At 44.9% G+C, this 18,484-nt stretch overlaps 1 protein-coding gene across 1 annotated transcript in view; it reads right to left on the reverse strand.

Annotated features, from left to right (window-relative positions):
• The window catches only part of LOC139551633 (metabotropic glutamate receptor 5-like), a 77,069-nt gene extending 65,362 nt beyond the window's left edge, over window positions 1–11,707 (reverse strand). Inside the window, exons 1-4 of the mRNA XM_071362900.1 lie at window positions 11,412–11,707; window positions 10,506–10,639; window positions 9,648–9,921; window positions 2,654–2,768 (exon numbers count right to left, since the gene is read on the reverse strand). Of these exons, the coding sequence (XP_071219001.1) occupies window positions 2,654–2,768; window positions 9,648–9,921; window positions 10,506–10,639; window positions 11,412–11,702 (814 nt within the window). The 5' untranslated portion in view covers window positions 11,703–11,707. The remainder of the gene's footprint in view (window positions 1–2,653; window positions 2,769–9,647; window positions 9,922–10,505; window positions 10,640–11,411) is intronic.
• Between the last annotated feature and the right edge of the window lie 6,777 nt (window positions 11,708–18,484).

An 18,484-nucleotide genomic window follows, 5' to 3' on the forward strand; every position in this document is an offset into this window, starting at 1 on the left:
CTGCAATGACAACAAGCTCAGTCCGATGATGCTGTGACACACCCCCCCAGACCATGACGGACCCTCCACCTCCAAATCGATCCCGCTCCAGAGTACAGGCCTCGGTGTAACACTCATTCCTTCGACGATAAACGCAAATTTCGAACCATCACCCCTGGTGAGACAGAACCGCAACTCATCAGTGAAGAGCACTTTTTGCCACTCCTGTCTGGTCCAGCGACGGTGTGTTTGTGCCCATAGGCGACGTTGCTGCCGGTGATGTCTGGTTGTACGACCTGCCTTACAACAGGCCTACAAGCCCTCAGTCCAGCCTCTCTCAGCCTATTGCGGAACGTCTGAGCACTGATGGAGGGATTGTGCGTTCCTGGTGTAACTCGGGCAGTTGTTGTTGCCATGTTGTTGCCATCCTGTACCTGTCCCGCAGGTGTGATGTTCGGATGTGCCGATCCTGTGCAGGTGTTGTTACACGTGGTCTGCCACTGCGAGGACGATCAGCTGTCCGTCCTGTCTCCCTGTAGCGCTGTCTTAGGCGTCTCACAGTACGGACATTGCAATTTATTGCCCTGGCCACATCTGCAGTCGTCATGCCTTCTTGCAGCATGCCTAAGACACGTTCACGCAGATGAGCAGGGACCCTGGGCATCTTTCTTTTGGTGTTCTTCAGAGTCAGTAGAAAGGCCTCTTTAGTGTCCTAAGTTTTCATACATGTGACTTTAATTGCCTACCATCCTGAAAAATGGGCGTTTCTTTTTTTGCTGAGTTTATTTAGGAGAGGTTATAATCTACTCTGAAGCATCATGGTAGAGAATTTGGCGCTTCAATCGTCAGGGTTGTGGGTTAGATTCCTACAAGGGGACCAGTATAAGAAATGATGCACTCACTACTGTCGCTCTGGATAAGAGTGTCTGCTAAATGACTAAACATGGCTATATGCACTTACAGTTGCAGTCGGAAGTTTACATACACTTAAAAAAGCCAGACTACGGTTTGCAACTGCACAAGGGGACAAAGATCGTACTTTTGGAGAAATGTCCTCTGGTCTGAGAACTGTTTGGCCATAATGACCATCGTTATGTTTGGAGGAAAAAGGGGGAGGCTTGTAAGCCAAAGAACATCATCCCAACCGTGAAGCATGGGGGTGGCAGCATCATGTTGTCTGGTTGCTTTGCTGCAGGAGGGCCTGGTGCACTTCACAAAATAGATGGCATCATGAGGCAGGAAAATTATGTGGATATATTGAAGCAACATCTCAAGACATCAGTCAGAAAGTTAAAGCTTGGTCGCAAATGGGTCTTCCAAATGGACAATGACCCCAAGCATACTTCCAAAGTTGTGGCAAAATGGTTTAAGGACAACAAGGTCAAGGTATTGGAGTGGCCATCACAAAGCCCTGACCTCAATCCTATAGAAACATTTTGGGAAGAACTAAAAAGCGTGTGCAAGCAAGGAGGCCTACAAACCTGACTCAGTTACACCAGCTCTGTCAGGAGGAATGGGCCAAAATTCACCTAACGTATTATGGGAAGCTTGTGGAAGGCTACCCGAAACGTTTGACCCAAGTTAAACAATTTAAAGGCAATGCTACCAAATACTAATTGAGTGTATGTAAACTTCTGACCCACTGGGAATGTGATGAAATAAATAAAATCTAAAATAAAAAATTCTCTCTACTATTATTCTGACATTTCACTTTCTTAAAATAAAGTGGTGATCCTAACTGACCTAAGACAGGGCATTTTTACTCAGATTAAATGTCAGGAATTGTGAAAAACTGAGTTTAAATGTATTTGTCTAAGGTGTATGTAAACTTCCCACTTCAACTGTATATACATCTTTATTCTTTACACTGTTTTAACATGACTAAACAGACCTACATAGGAGATATAGATTTAGAGTCTTTACACCGTTTTAATATGACTAAATGCACAGGAGATCTAGAGATTAATAAAATAAATAAAATAATATAAAATAAAAATTACATTCTACATTATAAATACACCTTCATAGCTAGTCTTTACATTTTTAACAAGGCGAAACTGCACCTACATATACTATATATGCAAAAGTATGTGTGTTTGTCTATGGAGATTGCATGGCTGTGGGCTCAATTTTATAGATCTGTCAGCAACGGGTGTGACTGAAATAGCCGAACACAGTAATTTGAAGGGGTGTCCACATGCCTTTGTATATATAACGTATTTACACCCTAGAGTAAATACAAGTTAAAATCACTTTTGGCAGTGATTACAGCTACGCGTCTCTAAAAGCTTTGCACAACTGGATTGTACAATATTTGTGCATTATTCATCTAAAAATTCTTCAAGCTCTGTCAAGTACTTGGCATGCAACCAGTGTATATTTGGCCATGTGTTCAAAGTTTTTTTTTGTCCTGCTGAAAGGTGAATTTGTCTCCCATTGTCTGTTGGCAAGAAGACTGAACCAGGTTTTCCCTCTTGGATTTCGCCTGTTCTTTGCTCTACTCAGTTTTTAAAATATATACATCATAACTCGATAGTCCCTTGCCAATGACAAGCAGACCCTCATGATACAGCCTCCACCACGCTTGAACATATGAAGAGTGGTACTCAATGAAGTAGTGTGTTGGAACGGCACAAAACATAAGGCTTTGTGTTAAAGGGGGAGGAGGACTTACCCTCTGTGTGTATGGCAGAGACGTAACTCCAGTTGTATCTCTTGACGATGTCCACCATGGCTCTGGCCTGCTGAGCATCCGACGGCACCACCCTCATGAAGTACTTATACAGGCTCTAGGAAAGAAACACACGCAGCGATTGGTCAGTGATACCTAGTGTTGATTCAGCACTCTCAATGTACTGGTTCAGACTCTAGACCAGTGTTCATAAAGTACTGATACAGACTCTAGACCAGAGTGTTCATAAAGTACTGATACAGTCTCTAGACCAGTGTTCATAAAGTACTGATACAGACTATAGACCAGTGTTCATAAAGTACTGATACAGACTATAGACCAGTGTTCATAAAGTACTTATACAGGCTCTAGACCAGTGTTCATAAAGTACTGATTCAGACTCTAGACCAGAGTGTTCATAAAGTACTGATACAGACTCTAGACCAGTGTGTTCATAAAGTACTGATACAGACTCTAGACCAGAGTGTTCATAAAGTACTGATACAGACTCTAGACCAGTGTTCATAAAGTACTGATACAGACTCTAGACCAGAGTGTTCATAAAGTACTGATACAGACTCTAGACCAGTGTTCATAAAGTACTGATTCAGACTCTAGACCAGAGTGTTCATAAAGTACTGATACAGACTCTAGACCAGTGTGTTCATAAAGTACTGATACAGACTCTAGACCAGAGTGTTCATAAAGTACTGATACAGACTCTAGACCAGTGTTCATAAAGTAGTGATACAGACTCTAGACCAGCGTTCATAAATTACTGATACAGACTCTAGACCAGTGTGTTCATAAAGTACTGATTCAGACTCTAGACCAGAGTTCATAAAGTAGTGATACAGACTCTAGACCAGCGTTCATAAATTACTGATACAGACTCCAGACCAGTGTTCATAAAGTACTGATACAGACTCTAGACCAGAGTGTTCATAAAGTACTGATACAGACGCTAGACCAGAGTGTTCATAAAGTACTGATACAGACTCTAGACCAGTGTTCATAAAGTACTGATACAGACTCTAGACCAGTGTTCATAAAGTACTGATACAGACTCTAGACCAGTGTGTTCATAAAGTACTGATACAGACTCTAGACCAGTGTTCATAAAGTACTGATACAGACTGTAGACCAGAGTGTTATTAAAGTACTGATACAGACTCTAGACCAGAGTGTTATTAAAGTACTGATACAGACTCTAGACCGCGTTCATAAAGTACTGATACAGACTCTAGACCAGAGTGTTCATAAAGTACTGGTTCAGACTCTAGACCAGTGTTCATAAAGTACTGATACAGACTCTAGACCAGTGTTCATAAAGTACTGATACAGACTCTAGACCAGTGTTCATAAAGTACTGATACAGACTCTAGACCAGTGTGTTCATAAAGTACTGATACAGACTCTAGACCAGTGTTCATAAAGTACTGATACAGACTCTAGACCAGTGTGTTCATAAAGTACTGATACAGACGCTAGACCAGAGTGTTCATAAAGTACAGATACAAATCAAATCAAATCAAATTTTATTAGTCACATACACATGGTTAGCAGATGTTAATGCGAGTGTAGCGAAATGCTTGTGCTTCTAGTTCCGACAATGCAGTAATAACAACAAGTAATCTAACCTAACAATTCCACAACTACTACCTTATACACACAAGTGTAAAGGGATAAAGAATATGTACATAAAGATATATGAATGAGTGATGGTACAGAACGGCATAGGCAAGATGCAGTAGATGGTATAGAGTACGGTATATACATATGAGATGAGTACTGTAGGGTATGTAAACATAAAGTGGCATAGTTTAAAGTGGCTAGTGGTACATGTATTACATAAAGATGGCAAGATGCAGTAGATGATATAGAGTACAGTATATACATATACATATGAGATGGGTAATGTAGGGTATGTAAACATTATATTAAGTGGCATTGTTTAAAGTGGCTAGTGGTACATTTTTACATAATTTCCATCAATTCCCATTTTTAAAGTGGCTGGAGTTGAGTCAGTATGTTGGCAGCGGCCGCTAAATGTTAGTGGTGGCTGTTTAACAGTCTGATGGCCTTGAGATAGAAGCTCTTTTTCAGTCTCTCGGTCCCTGCTTTGATGCACCTGTACTGACCTCGCCTTCTGGATGATAGCGGGGTGAACAGGCAGTGGCTTGGGTGGTTGTTGTCCTTGATGATCTTTATGGCCTTCCTGTGACATCGGGTGGTGTAGGTGTCCTGGAGGGCAGGTAGTTTGCCCCCGGTGATGCGTTCTGCAGACCTCACTACCCTCTGGAGAGCCTTACGGTTGTGGGCGGAGCAGTTGCCGTACCAGGCGGTGATACAGCCCGACAGGATGCTCTCGATTGTGCATCTGTAGAAGTTTGTGAGTGCTTTTGGTGACAAGCCGAATTTCTTCAGCCTCCTGAGGTTGAAGAGGCGCTGCTGCGCCTTCTTCACAACGCTGTCTGTGTGGGTGGACCAATTCAGTTTGTCCGTGATGTGTACACCGAGGAACTTAAAACTTTCCACCTTCTCCACTACTGACCCGTCGATGTGGATAGGGGGGTGCTCCCTCTGCTGTTTCCTGAAGTCCACAATCATCTCCTTTGTTTTGTTGACGTTGAGTGTGAGGTTATTTTCCTGACACCACACTCCGAGGGCCCTCACCTCCTCCCTGTAGGCCGTCTCGTCGTTGTTGGTAATCAAGCCTACCACTGTAGTGTCATCCGCAAACTTGATGATTGAGTTGGAGGCGTGCATGGCCACGCAGTCGTGGGTGAACAGGGAGTACAGGAGAGGGCTCAGAACGCACCCTTGTGGGGCCCCAGTGTTGAGGATCAGCGGGGTGGAGATGTTGTTACCTACCCTCACCACCTGGGGGCGGCCCGTCAGGAAGTCCAGGACCCAGTTGCACAGGGCGGGGTCGAGACCCAGGGTCTCGAGCTTGATGACGAGTTTGGAGGGTACTATGGTGTTAAATGCTGAGCTGTAATCGATGAACAGCATTCTCACATAGGTATTCCTCTTGTCCAGATGGGTTAGGGCAGTGTGCAGTGTGGTTGCGATTGCGTCGTCTGTGGACCTATTGGGTCGGTAAGCAAATTGGAGTGGGTCTAGGGTGTCCGGTAGGGTGGAGGTGATATGGTCCTTGACTAGTCTCTCAAAGCACTTCATGATGACGGAAGTGAGTGCTACGGGGCGGTAGTCGTTTAGCTCAGTTACCTTAGCTTTCTTGGGAACAGGAACAATGGTGGCCCTCTTGAAGCATGTGGGAACAGCAGACTGGGATAAGGATTGATTGAATATGTCCGTAAACACACCAGCCAGCTGGTCTGCGCATGCTCTGAGGACGCGGCTGGGAATGCCGTCTGGGCCTGCAGCCTTGCGAGGGTTAACACGTTTAAATGTTTTACTCACCTCGGCTGCAGTGAAGGAGAGCCCGCAGGTTTTGGTAGCGGGCCGTGTCAGTGGCACTGTATTGTCCTCAAAGCGGGCAAAAAAGTTATTTAGCCTGTCTGGGAGCAAGACATCCTGGTCCGCGACGGGGCTGGTTTTCTTTTTGTAATCCGTGATTGACTGTAGACCCTGCCACATACCTCTTGTGTCTGAGCTGTTGAATTGCGACTCTATTTTGTCTCTGTACTGGGACTTAGCCTGTTTGATTGCCTTGCGGAGAGAATAGCTACACTGTTTGTATTCGGTCATGTTTCCGGTCACCTTGCCCTGGTTAAAAGCAGTGGTTCGCGCTTTCAGTTTCACGCGAATGCTGCCGTCAATCCACGGTTTCTGGTTTGGGAATGTTTTAATCGTTGCTGTGGGTACGACATCGTCAATGCACTTCCTAATGAACTCGCTCACCGAATCAGCATATTCGTCCATGTTGTTGTTGGACGCAATGCGGAACATATTCCAATCCGCGTGATCGAAGCAGTCTTGAAGCGTGGAATCAGATTGGTCGGACCAGCGTTGAACAGACCTGAGCGCGGGAGCTTGTTGTTTTAGTTTCTGTTTGTAGGCTGGAATCAACAAAATGGAGTCGTGGTCAGCTTTTCCGAAAAGAGGGCGGGGGAGGGCCTTATATGCGTCGCGGAAGTTAGTATAACAATGATCCAGGGTTTTACCAGCCCTGGTAGCACAATCGATATGCTGATAGAATTTAGGGAGTTTTGTTTTTAGATTAGCCTTGTTAAAATCCCCAGCTACGATGAATGCAGCCTCAGGGTGTGTGGTTTCCAGTTTACAAAGAGTCAGATAAAGTTCGTTCAGGGCCATCGATGTGTCTGCTTGGGGGGGAATATATATGGCTGTGATTATGATCGAAGAGAATTCCCTTGGTAGATAATGCGGTCGACATTTGATTGTGAGGAGTTCTAGATCAGGTGAACAGAATGACTTGAGTTCCTGTGTGTTGTTATGATGATCACACCACGTCTCGTTAATCATAAGGCATACCCCCCCGCCCCTCTTCTTACCAGAAAGATGTATGTTTCTGTCGGCGCGATGCGTGAAGAAACCAGCTGGCTGCACCGACTCCGTTAGCGTCTCTTGAGTTAGCCATGTTTCCGTGAAGCAGAGCACGTTGCAATCCCTGATGTCTCTCTGGAATGTTACCCGTGCTCGGATTTCATCAACCTTATTGTCAAGAGACTGGACATTGGCGAGTAGTATGCTAGGGAGTGGAGCGCGATGTGCCCGTCTCCGAAGCCTGACCAAGAGACCGCTACGTTTGCCCCTTTTACGGCGTCGCATAGGGTCCCCGGCTGGGATCAGATCCATTGTATTGGGTGGAAGGCAAAACACTGGATCCGTTTCGGGAAAGTCATATTCCTGGTTATAACGATGGTGAGTTGACGTTAATCGTATATTCAGTAGTTCCTCCCGACTGTATGTAATGAAACCTAAGATTACCTGGGGTACCGATGTAAGAAATAACAGACTCTAGACCAGTGTTCATAAAGTAGTGATACAGACTCTAGACCAGTGTTCATAAAGTACAGATACAGACTCTAGACCAGTGTTCATAAAGTACTGATACAGACTCTAGACCAGAGTGTTCATAAAGTACTGATACAGACTCTAGACCAGTGTTCATAAAGTACTGATACAGACTCTAGACCAGTGTTCATAAAGTACTGATACAGACTCTAGACCAGTGTGTTCATAAAGTACTGATACAGACTCAAACCAGTGTTCATAAAGTACTGATACAGACTCTAGACCAGAGTGTTCATAAAGTACTGATACAGACTCTAGACCGCGTTCATAAAGTACTGATACAGACTCTAGACCAGAGTGCTCATAAAGTACTGATACAGACTCTAGACCAGTGTTCATAAAGTACTGATACAGACTCTAGACCAGAGTGTTCATAAAGTACTGATACAGACTCTAGACCGCGTTCATAAAGTACTGATACAGACTCTAGACCAGAGTGCTCATAAAGTACTGATACAGACTCTAGACCAGTGTTCATAAAGTACTGATACAGACTCTAGACCATTGTTCATAAAGTACTGATACAGACTCTAGACCAGAGAGTGTTCATAAAGTACTGATACAGACTCTAGACCAGAGTGTTCATAAAGTACTGACACAGACTCTAGACCAGTGTTAATAAAGTACTGACACAGACTCTAGACCAGTGTTTATAAAGTACTGATACAGACTAGACCAGTGTTCATAAAGTACTGATACAGACTCTAGACCAGTATTCATAAAGTACTGATGCAGACTCTAGACCAGTATTCATAAAGTACTGATGCAGACTCTAGACCAGAGTGTTCATAAAGTACTGATGCAGACTCTAGACCAGAGTATTCATACAGTACTGATACAGACTCTAGACCAGAGTGTTCATAAAGTACTGGTTCAGACTCTAGACCAGAGTGTTCATAAAGTACTGATGCAGACTCTAGACCAGAGAGTGTTCATAAAGTACTGATACAGACTCTAGACCAGTGTGTTCATAAAGTACTGATACAGACTCTAGACCAGTGTGTTCATAAAGTACTGATACAGACTCTAGACCAGCGTTCATAAAGTACTGATACAGACTCTAGACCAGTGTTCATAAAGTACTGATACAGACTCTCAACCAGAGTGTTCATAAAGTACTGATACAGAGACCAGAGTGTTCATAAAGTACTGATACAGACTCTAGACCAGAGTGTTCATAAAGTACTGATGCAGACTCTAGACCAGAGTGTTCATAAAGTACTGATACAGACTCTAAACCAGTGTTCATAAAGTACTGATGCAGACTCTAGACCAGAGTGTTCATAAAGTACTGATACAGACTCTAGACCAGAGTGTTCATAAAGTACTGATAAAGACTCTAGACCAGAGTGTTCATAAAGTACTGATACAGACTCTAGACCAGTGTTCATAAATTACTGATACAGACTCTAGACCAGTGTTCATAAAGTACTGATGCAGACTCTAGACCAGAGTGTTCATAAAGTACTGATACAGACTCTAGACCAGAGTGTTCATAAAGTACTGATACAGACTCTAGACCAGAGTGTTCATAAAGTACTGATACAGACTCTAGACCAGAGTGTTCATAAAGTACTGATACAGACTCTAGACCAGTGTGTTCATAAATTACTGATACAGACTCTAGACCAGTGTTCATAAAGTACTGAAGGACTCCAGAAAACAGTACTCATAAAGTACTGATACAGACTAGAACAGAAACACAGTACTCATAAAGTACCGATACAGACTTTAGAACAGAAACACAGTACTCATAAAGTACTGACACAGACTCCAGAACAGAGACACAGTACTCATAAATGACTTAAACAGACTCTATAGCGCAGTACTCATAAAGTACTGATACAGACTCCAGAACAGAGACACAGTACTCATAAATTACTTAAACAGACTCTATATCACAGTACTCGTAAAGTACCGATACAGACTTTATAACAGAAACACAGTACTCATAAAGTACTGATAGTATGGAGTGTAAAGTGCCTCACAGTACCTTGTCGCTGAGGTCCATGCTGGTAGCAGAGTAGGCGATCTGTGGTATGTTGAACAGCTGTAGCAGGTTCTGCACCTGGATGGCCACAGAGCTGGAGCCTGGTCCTATCAATCCTACAATGGGTTTCTTCCCTCTAACAGGGGTCATCTCTATCCCGTCTTCCCCCAGACATTTCCCCAGGCTCAGACTCTCCTCTTCCTCGTTGGAGACCAGTGTGTCTCTGATAAACTCTATGCTTTGTTCTAAAGCCACTGCACTGTGCCAGCAAGAGTCTCTGTAAGGGGACACACACACACACACACACACACACACACACACACACACACACACACACACACACACACACACACACACACACACACACACACACACACACACACACACACACACACACACACACACACACACACACACACACACACACACACAAGGTTAGTGAGTCCCTGTGTAGTTCCACCATTATGCAGTTGAATTGAACCCAAAGAGTTCAAATCAAATCAATTTTCAAATCAATTTTATTTTATATAGCCCTTCGTACATCAGCTAATATCTCGAAGTGCTGTACAGACACCCAGCCTAAAACCCCAAACAGCTAGTAATGCAGGTGTAGAAGCACGGTGGCTAGGAAAAACTCCCTAGAAAGGCCAAAACCTAGGAAGAAACCTAGAGAGGAACCAGGCTATGAGGGGTGGCCAGTCCTCTTCTGGCTGTGCCGGGTGGAGATTATAACAGAACTATGCCAAGATGTTCAAAAATGTTCATAAGTGACAAGCATGGTCAAATAATAATCATGAATAATTTTCAGTTGGCTTTTCATAGCCGATCATCAAGAGTTGAAAAACAAATCAAAGTTGCTACCTGATCTCACATCCCAGGGTGATGTTGGGTAGGAGGTGAGGGTCAGAGTTGATCAGGTCCAGAGTGTGCATCATGGCCTCCACACGCTGGATACCATACTGTTCTCTGACAGCTCCACACTTACGCTCATGGACCTATGGATTACAGACACACACACACGTCGTCACATACACACACTCCAACACACACACACACACACACGACACATCGCCACATACACACACTCCAACACACACACACACACAGTCCGTCAGACACACACACTCCAACACACACACACACACACACGACACATCGCCACCTACACACACTCCAACACACACACACACAGTCCGTCAGACACACACACGACACGCCGTCTCATACACACACTCCAACACACACACACACACACAACATGCCGTCACATACACACACTCCAACACACACACACACACAGTCTGTCAGACACACACACGACACGCCATCTCATACACACACTCCAACACACACACACACACACACACACACGACACGTCGTCACATACACACACACACACACACATAAACACACTCCAACACACACACACACACACACACACACACACACACACACACACACCCACACACACACACACACACACACACACACACACACACACACACACACACACACACACACACACACACACACACACTCCAACACACACACACACACACACTCCAACACACACACACACACACACACTCCAACACACACACACACACACGACACGTCGTCACATACACACACTCCAACACACACACTCCAACAAACACACACACACACTCCAACACACACACACACACACACACTCCAACTCACACACACACACACACACTCCAACACACACACACACACACACACACACACACACTCCAAACTACCTTGTCTGCAGGAGGTTGGTGGTGAACAGAGAACAGCGCTCCTATGATGATGTCACCAGGAATGTGAGCCAGGACTCTCCTTTCATTGGCCTGAGCCTTGACCCCAACATGAACTCCAGGGGTCACCCAGCCCAGGTCATCCCCCAGCAACATACACACCAGGAGCAGCCACATGTACACCCCTCCACCACCTCCTCTCATCCTCTGTCTCCTCCCCTCTCCTCCCTCCATCCTCTGTCTCCTCCCCTCTCCTCCCTCCATCTTCTGTCTCCTCCCCTCTCCTCCCTCCATCTTCTGTCTCCTCCCCTCTCCTCCCTCCATCTTCTGTCTCCTCCCCTCTCCTCCCTCCTTCTTCTCTCTCCCCCTCTCTCCTCCCTCCATCTTCTGAATCTTCAGCAATGTGCTTCAGTTGGTTGGAGCATGATGGTGGTGATGTCACTGCCAGAGTCGTGCTTTGGTTCGTTGAAATCGGACCGTCTCACTCCATCTAGAACCTGTCTGTGCCCGTGTGAGCTCTGTGTTGCTCAGGGCAACCTCTTCATCCCAGAAGGTTACAGAGATCCAGGAAGAGTTATCAGGAGACTCTGACTCCACTCAGGGCTCTGGAAGGATCTGGAACGATTCAGCATGGAACCCTCCACAGTGTCACCATGGTAACACTTTACTTGTCCTCAGTGTTTCCTCGCTGTTTCCTCGTGTCTTGACCTTAGAAGGAGATGGCAGGGGTGTTACAGCACAACCTCTATATCCCTCCTATTTAACTCTGGACCTCAAAGCCAGTTCCACTGTTTGTTTTTTCATTCCTCTGCTCTAATCGGGGACTGATTTAGACCTGGGACACCAGGTGGGTGATTCCCCTCTAATCAGGGACTGATTTAGACCTGGGACACCAGGTGGGTGATTCCCCTCTAATCAGGGACTGATTTAGACCTGGGACACCAGGTGGGTGATTCCCCTCTAATCAGGGACTGATTTAGACCTGGGACACCAGGTGGGTGATTCCCCTCTAATCAGGGACTGATTTAGACCTGGGACAACAGGTGGGTGATCCCCCTCTAATCAGGGACTGATTTAGACCTGGGACACCAGGTGGGTGATTACCCTCTAATCAGGGACTGATTTAGACCTGGGACGCCAGGTGGGTGATTCCCCTCTAATAAGGGACTGATTTAGACCTGGGACACCAGGTGGGTGATTCCCCTCTAATCAGGGACTGATTTAGACCTGGGACAACAGGTGGGTGCAATGGACCCTTCGCTAAGCCCCGCCCTAGACTGTTGAGCAACCAATCGCAGCGCTCCAATGAACAGCAACTGTCGTTGAGTCCGACACCTAGGACGAGCTCACGTTTCAAACGCATGAAAGCCAATGAGAGCTACGGCGAAATGCTTGCTAGCCACTTAATATAACTTGTTTTCTCTAAATGTACGTTAGCTAGCTAAGTTAGCCATGTTATTAATACAACTGTCATTTGCAGTCAACATCAGAATGCGACATGAGAGTACTAGCTAGCTCCAAAAGAGGTTAGTAGCTTTGACTGCAAGACAGTGCTTTATTCAGCGCCATCCAGTGGCTAGCCACAGTGCAAACGTATTTGCACCAGGTTCCCGCCGTGACGCAATTGTACTGACTGTCCACCTCAACATACCCAATACTCTCCTGACGCCTCATTTATAAATTGTGCGTATGTACAAAATATCTAATTTATAAATTGTGCGTATGTACAAAATATCTAATTTATAAATTGTGCGTATGTACAGAATATCTCATTTATAAATTGTGCGTATGTACAGAATATCTCATTTATAAATTGTGCGTATGTACAGAATATCTCATATATAAATTGTGCGTATGTACAGAATATCTCATTTATAAATTGTGCGTATGAACAGAATATCTCATATATAAATTGTGTGTATGTACAGAATATACACCGAAATATGCGTGCACCAGATATCAGCCCAAAAGTTGGCATTTATAAAAACTGTACACACATCTTCTAGTGGTTGAAGTATTGTATTACAAGCATGCAAGTAGGTCTAAGTATTTTGTGCAAATGGCAGAATGTGACACACTTATTCGTAAAAACATAATGACAAGATGCAGTCATTCGTCATTAGTGAATAGAACGGAAAAAAAAATATTTTTGGAATATAAACTAATTAGACATGAAAATCTATTTCTTATTTTTTTTTTTTTTTATAACATTGCAGAATTAATTCTTTACCTTTTCTGGCCGTTATGGGTTCATATTCATCAAGTATACAACAAATGACCACATCTCTCATGTAGGCTAACTGAACCTACAGTAAATAGCCCAGATAGCCTAGTAAATAGCCCAGATAGCACAGTAAATAGCCCAGATAGCACAGTAAATAGCCCAGATAGCACAGTAAATAGCCCAGATAGCACAGTAAATAGCCCAGATAGCCTAGTAAATAGCCCAGATAGCCTAGCATATAGCCCAGATAGCCTAGTATATAGCCCAGATAGCACAGTACATAGCCCAGATAGCCTAGTAAATAGCCCAGATAGCCTAGCATATAGCCCAGATAGCCTAGTAGATAGCCCAGATAGCACAGTAAATAGCCCAGATAGCACAGTAAATAGCCCAGATAGCCTAGTATATAGCCCAGATAGCACAGTAAATCGCCCCCAGATAGACTAGTAAATAGCCCAGATAGCACAGTAAATAGCCCAGATAGCACAGTAAATAGCCCAGATAGCACAGTAAATAGCCCAGATAGCACAGTAAATAGCCCAGATAGCACAGTAAATAGCCCAGATAGCACAGTAAATAGCCCAGATAGCACAGTAAATAGCCCAGATAGCCTAGTAAATAGCCCGGATAGCCTAGTAAATAGCCCAGATAGCACAGTAAGTAGCCCAGATAGCACAGTAAATAGCCCAGATAGCCTAGTAAATAGCCCAGATAGCCTAGTAAATAGCCCAGATAGCACAGTAAATAGCCCAGATAGCCTAGTAAATAGCCCAGATAGCCTAGTAAATAGCCCAGATAGCCTAGTAAATAGCCCAGATAGCACAGTAAATAGCCCAGATAGCCTAGTATATAGCCCAGATAGCACAGTAAATAGCCCAGATAGCCTAGTAAATAGCCCAGATAGCACAGTAAATAGCCCAGATAGCACAGTAAATAGCCCAGATAGCCTAGTATATAGCCCAGATAGCACAGTACATAGCCCAGATAGCCTAGTAAATAACCCAAATAGCACAGTAAATAGCCCAGATAGCCTAGTAAATAGCCCAGCTAGCACAGTAAATAGCCCAGAGAGCACAGTAAATAGCCCAGATACCCTAGTATATAGCCCAGATAGCCTAGTAAATAGCCCAGATAGCCTAGTATATAGCCCAGATAGCACAGTAAATAGCCCAGATAGCCTAATAAATAACCCAGATAGCACAGTAAATAGCCCAGATAGCCTAGTAAATAGCCCAGATAGCACGGTAAATAGCCCAGATAGCCTAGTATATACCCCAGATAGCCTAGTAAATAGCCCAGATAGCACAGTAAATAGCCCAGATAGCCTAGTATATAGCCCAGATAGCCTAGTATATAGCCCAGATAGCCTAGTATATAGCCCATATAGCCTAGTAAATAGCCCAGATAGCCTAGTAAATAGCCCAGATAGCCTAGTAAATAGCCCAGATAGCCTAGTAAATAGCCCAGATAGCACAGTAAATCGCCCCCAGATAGCCTAGTATATAGCCCAGATAGCCTAGTATATAGCCCAGATAGCCTAGTAAATAGCCCAGATAGCACAGTAAATAGCCCAGATAACCTAGTAAATAGCCCAGATAGCACAGTAAATAGCCCAGATATCACTGTAAATAGCCCAGATAGCACAGTAAATAGCCCAGATTGCCTAGTATATAGCCCAGATAGCACATGATATAGCCCAGATAGCACAGTAAATAGCCCAGATAGCACAGTAAATAGCCCAGATAGCCTAGTAAATAGCCCAGATAGCCTAGTAAAAAGCCCAGATAGCACAGTAAATAGCCCAGATAGCCTAGTATATAGCCCAGATAGCACAGTATATAGCCCAGATAGCACAGTAAATAGCCCAGATAGCACAGTAAATAGCCCAGATAACCTAGTATATAGCCCAGATAGCACAGTAAATAGCCCAGATAGCACAGTAAATAGCCCAGATAACCTAGTATATAGCCCAGATAGCCTAGTATATAGCCCAGATAGCCTAGTATATAGCCCAGATAGCCTAGTATATAGCCCAGATAGCCTAGTATATTGCCCAGATAGCCTAGTATATTGCCCAGATAGCCTGGTAGATAGCCCAGATAGCCTAGCATATAGCCCAGATAGCCTACAACAAAATGTGAAATACATCCCATAGGAAGCACTGTTAATAGCCTACAGACAGATTTAACAGGTGAACATCAAGACAGTTGGACTTTTACTTTGAACTATGTATGCTACTACTGTATGTAGCCTACTGTCATTGTTTTGAGTAGCCTAGACAATGGGTATTTCTCAAAATGCATACTACCGTGCTCCGAGCACGCAAATTGTCGCACGGGAGGGTCGGAGTAGGAGTCCAAATCAAAGTAATGGACCACGTCTGTGCATATTTTGAAGAATAAATCGATGCAACTTCAACAAAAAGTATGGAAAGAAATATGATGCAACTACGTAGATATGCACGCAAAATTTCTGGAAATCAACGGCGGCCATTATTTAAGCTGATGCGAGAGATAATACACTCTGACATCGGGATGAAATGTTGCCCATTCACATTTCATATGTTGCCTGACTACAATATTTTATCTTGATACGTTAATAAATACATTTTGGCATGTTTACCTGCCTACGTAGCGTAGATAGCAAGCCCATAATAAGTCAATAGGGCTAACTGTCTAGCTACTAGTAGTGTTAGCGAGCTACCCACAAAATCTATCTCGCATAATATTAGTTTTAGGTCACATAAGCTGATAGTTATGAGGTAAAACAGTTGTTTTGTGTACATCTTGTTTCCTCTCTATTGCCATTGTTGCCCTGGCTGGAATACGGTTCAGGTTCAGGGTACTGTAAGTACATAGTAAGTCAATAGGGTTAAATTGCTAGTTAGCTAGCCACAAAGAATTGGTAGCTATCTCCTCACAAAAAAATATTACATCTACCTTGCTTAACATTAGTGTTAGGTCATTTTTGCCTGTTTAACTGGCTGGCTAGATAGATTATTACAATCTGCATATTTAGCTAATAATTATGATGTAAAATATTTATTTTGTCTATATCTTGTTTGGTCTCTATTGTTGCCATTGTCCTGACTGGAAGAAGGTTCAGTGAAGCGGGGAGGTGAACCGTGAGGTAATAAAGTAGAGGGGGGGGGGGGGGGGGGGGGGGGGGGGGGGGGGGGGGGGGGGAGGGGGGGGGGGGGGGGAGGTGAACCGTGAGGTAATAAAGTAGAGGGGGGGGGGGGGGGTGAACCGTGAGGTAATAAAGTAGAGGGGAGGAGGTGAACCGTGAGGTAATAAAGTAGAGGGGGGGGGGGGGGAGGTGAACCGTGAGGTAATAAAGTAGAGGGGAGGAGGTGAACCGTGAGGTAATAAAGTAGAGGGGAGGAGGTGAACCGTGAGGTAATAAAGTAGAGGGGGGGAGGTGAACCGTGAGGTAATAAAGTAGAGGGGAGGAGGTGAACCGTGAGGTAATAAAGTAGAGGGGAGGAGGTGAACCGTGAGGTAATAAAGTAGAGGGGAGGAGGTGAACCGTGAGGTAATAAAGTAGAGGGGAGGAGGTGAACCGTGAGGTAATAAAGTAGAGGGGAGGAGGTGAACCGTGAGGTAATAAAGTAGAGGGGGGGAGGTGAACCGTGAGGTAATAAAGTAGAGGGGGGGAGGTGAACCGTGAGGTAATAAAGTAGAGGGGAGGAGGTGAACCGTGAGGTAATAAAGTAGAGGGGGGGAGGTGAACCGTGAGGTAATAAAGTAGAGGGGAGGAGGTGAACCGTGAGGTAATAAAGTAGAGGGGGGGGGGAGGTGAACCGTGAGGTAATAAAGTAGAGGGGGGGAGGTGAACCGTGAGGTAATAAAGTAGAGGGGGGGGGGGAGGTGAACCGTGAGGTAATAAAGTAGAGGGGGGGGAGGTGAACCGTGAGGTAATAAAGTAGAGGGGGGGAGGTGAACCGTGAGGTAATAAAGTAGAGGGGGGGGGGGGGGGAGGTGAACCGTGAGGTAATAAAGTAGAGGGGGGGGGGGGGGTGAACCGTGAGGTAATAAAGTAGAGGGGAGGAGGTGAACCGTGAGGTAATAAAGTAGAGGGGGGGGGGGGGAGGTGAACCGTGAGGTAATAAAGTAGAGGGGAGGAGGTGAACCGTGAGGTAATAAAGTAGAGGGGAGGAGGTGAACCGTGAGGTAATAAAGTAGAGGGGGGGAGGTGAACCGTGAGGTAATAAAGTAGAGGGGAGGAGGTGAACCGTGAGGTAATAAAGTAGAGGGGAGGAGGTGAACCGTGAGGTAATAAAGTAGAGGGGAGGAGGTGAACCGTGAGGTAATAAAGTAGAGGGGAGGAGGTGAACCGTGAGGTAATAAAGTAGAGGGGAGGAGGTGAACCGTGAGGTAATAAAGTAGAGGGGGGGAGGTGAACCGTGAGGTAATAAAGTAGAGGGGGGGAGGTGAACCGTGAGGTAATAAAGTAGAGGGGAGGAGGTGAACCGTGAGGTAATAAAGTAGAGGGGGGGAGGTGAACCGTGAGGTAATAAAGTAGAGGGGAGGAGGTGAACCGTGAGGTAATAAAGTAGAGGGGGGGGGGGAGGTGAACCGTGAGGTAATAAAGTAGAGGGGGGGAGGTGAACCGTGAGGTAATAAAGTAGAGGGGGGGGGGGGGGTGAACCGTGAGGTAATAAAGTAGAGGGGGGGGAGGTGAACCGTGAGGTAATAAAGTAGAGGGGGGGAGGTGAACCGTGAGGTAATAAAGTAGAGGGGAGGAGGTGAACCGTGAGGTAATAAAGTAGAGGGGGGGGAGGTGAACCGTGAGGTAATAAAGTAGAGGGGGGGAGGTGAACCTTGAGGTAATAAAGTAGAGGGGGGGGGGG

This window comes from Salvelinus alpinus, chromosome 24, assembly GCF_045679555.1.
Source record: "Salvelinus alpinus chromosome 24, SLU_Salpinus.1, whole genome shotgun sequence".
Classification (NCBI taxonomy): Eukaryota; Metazoa; Chordata; class Actinopteri; order Salmoniformes; family Salmonidae; genus Salvelinus; species Salvelinus alpinus.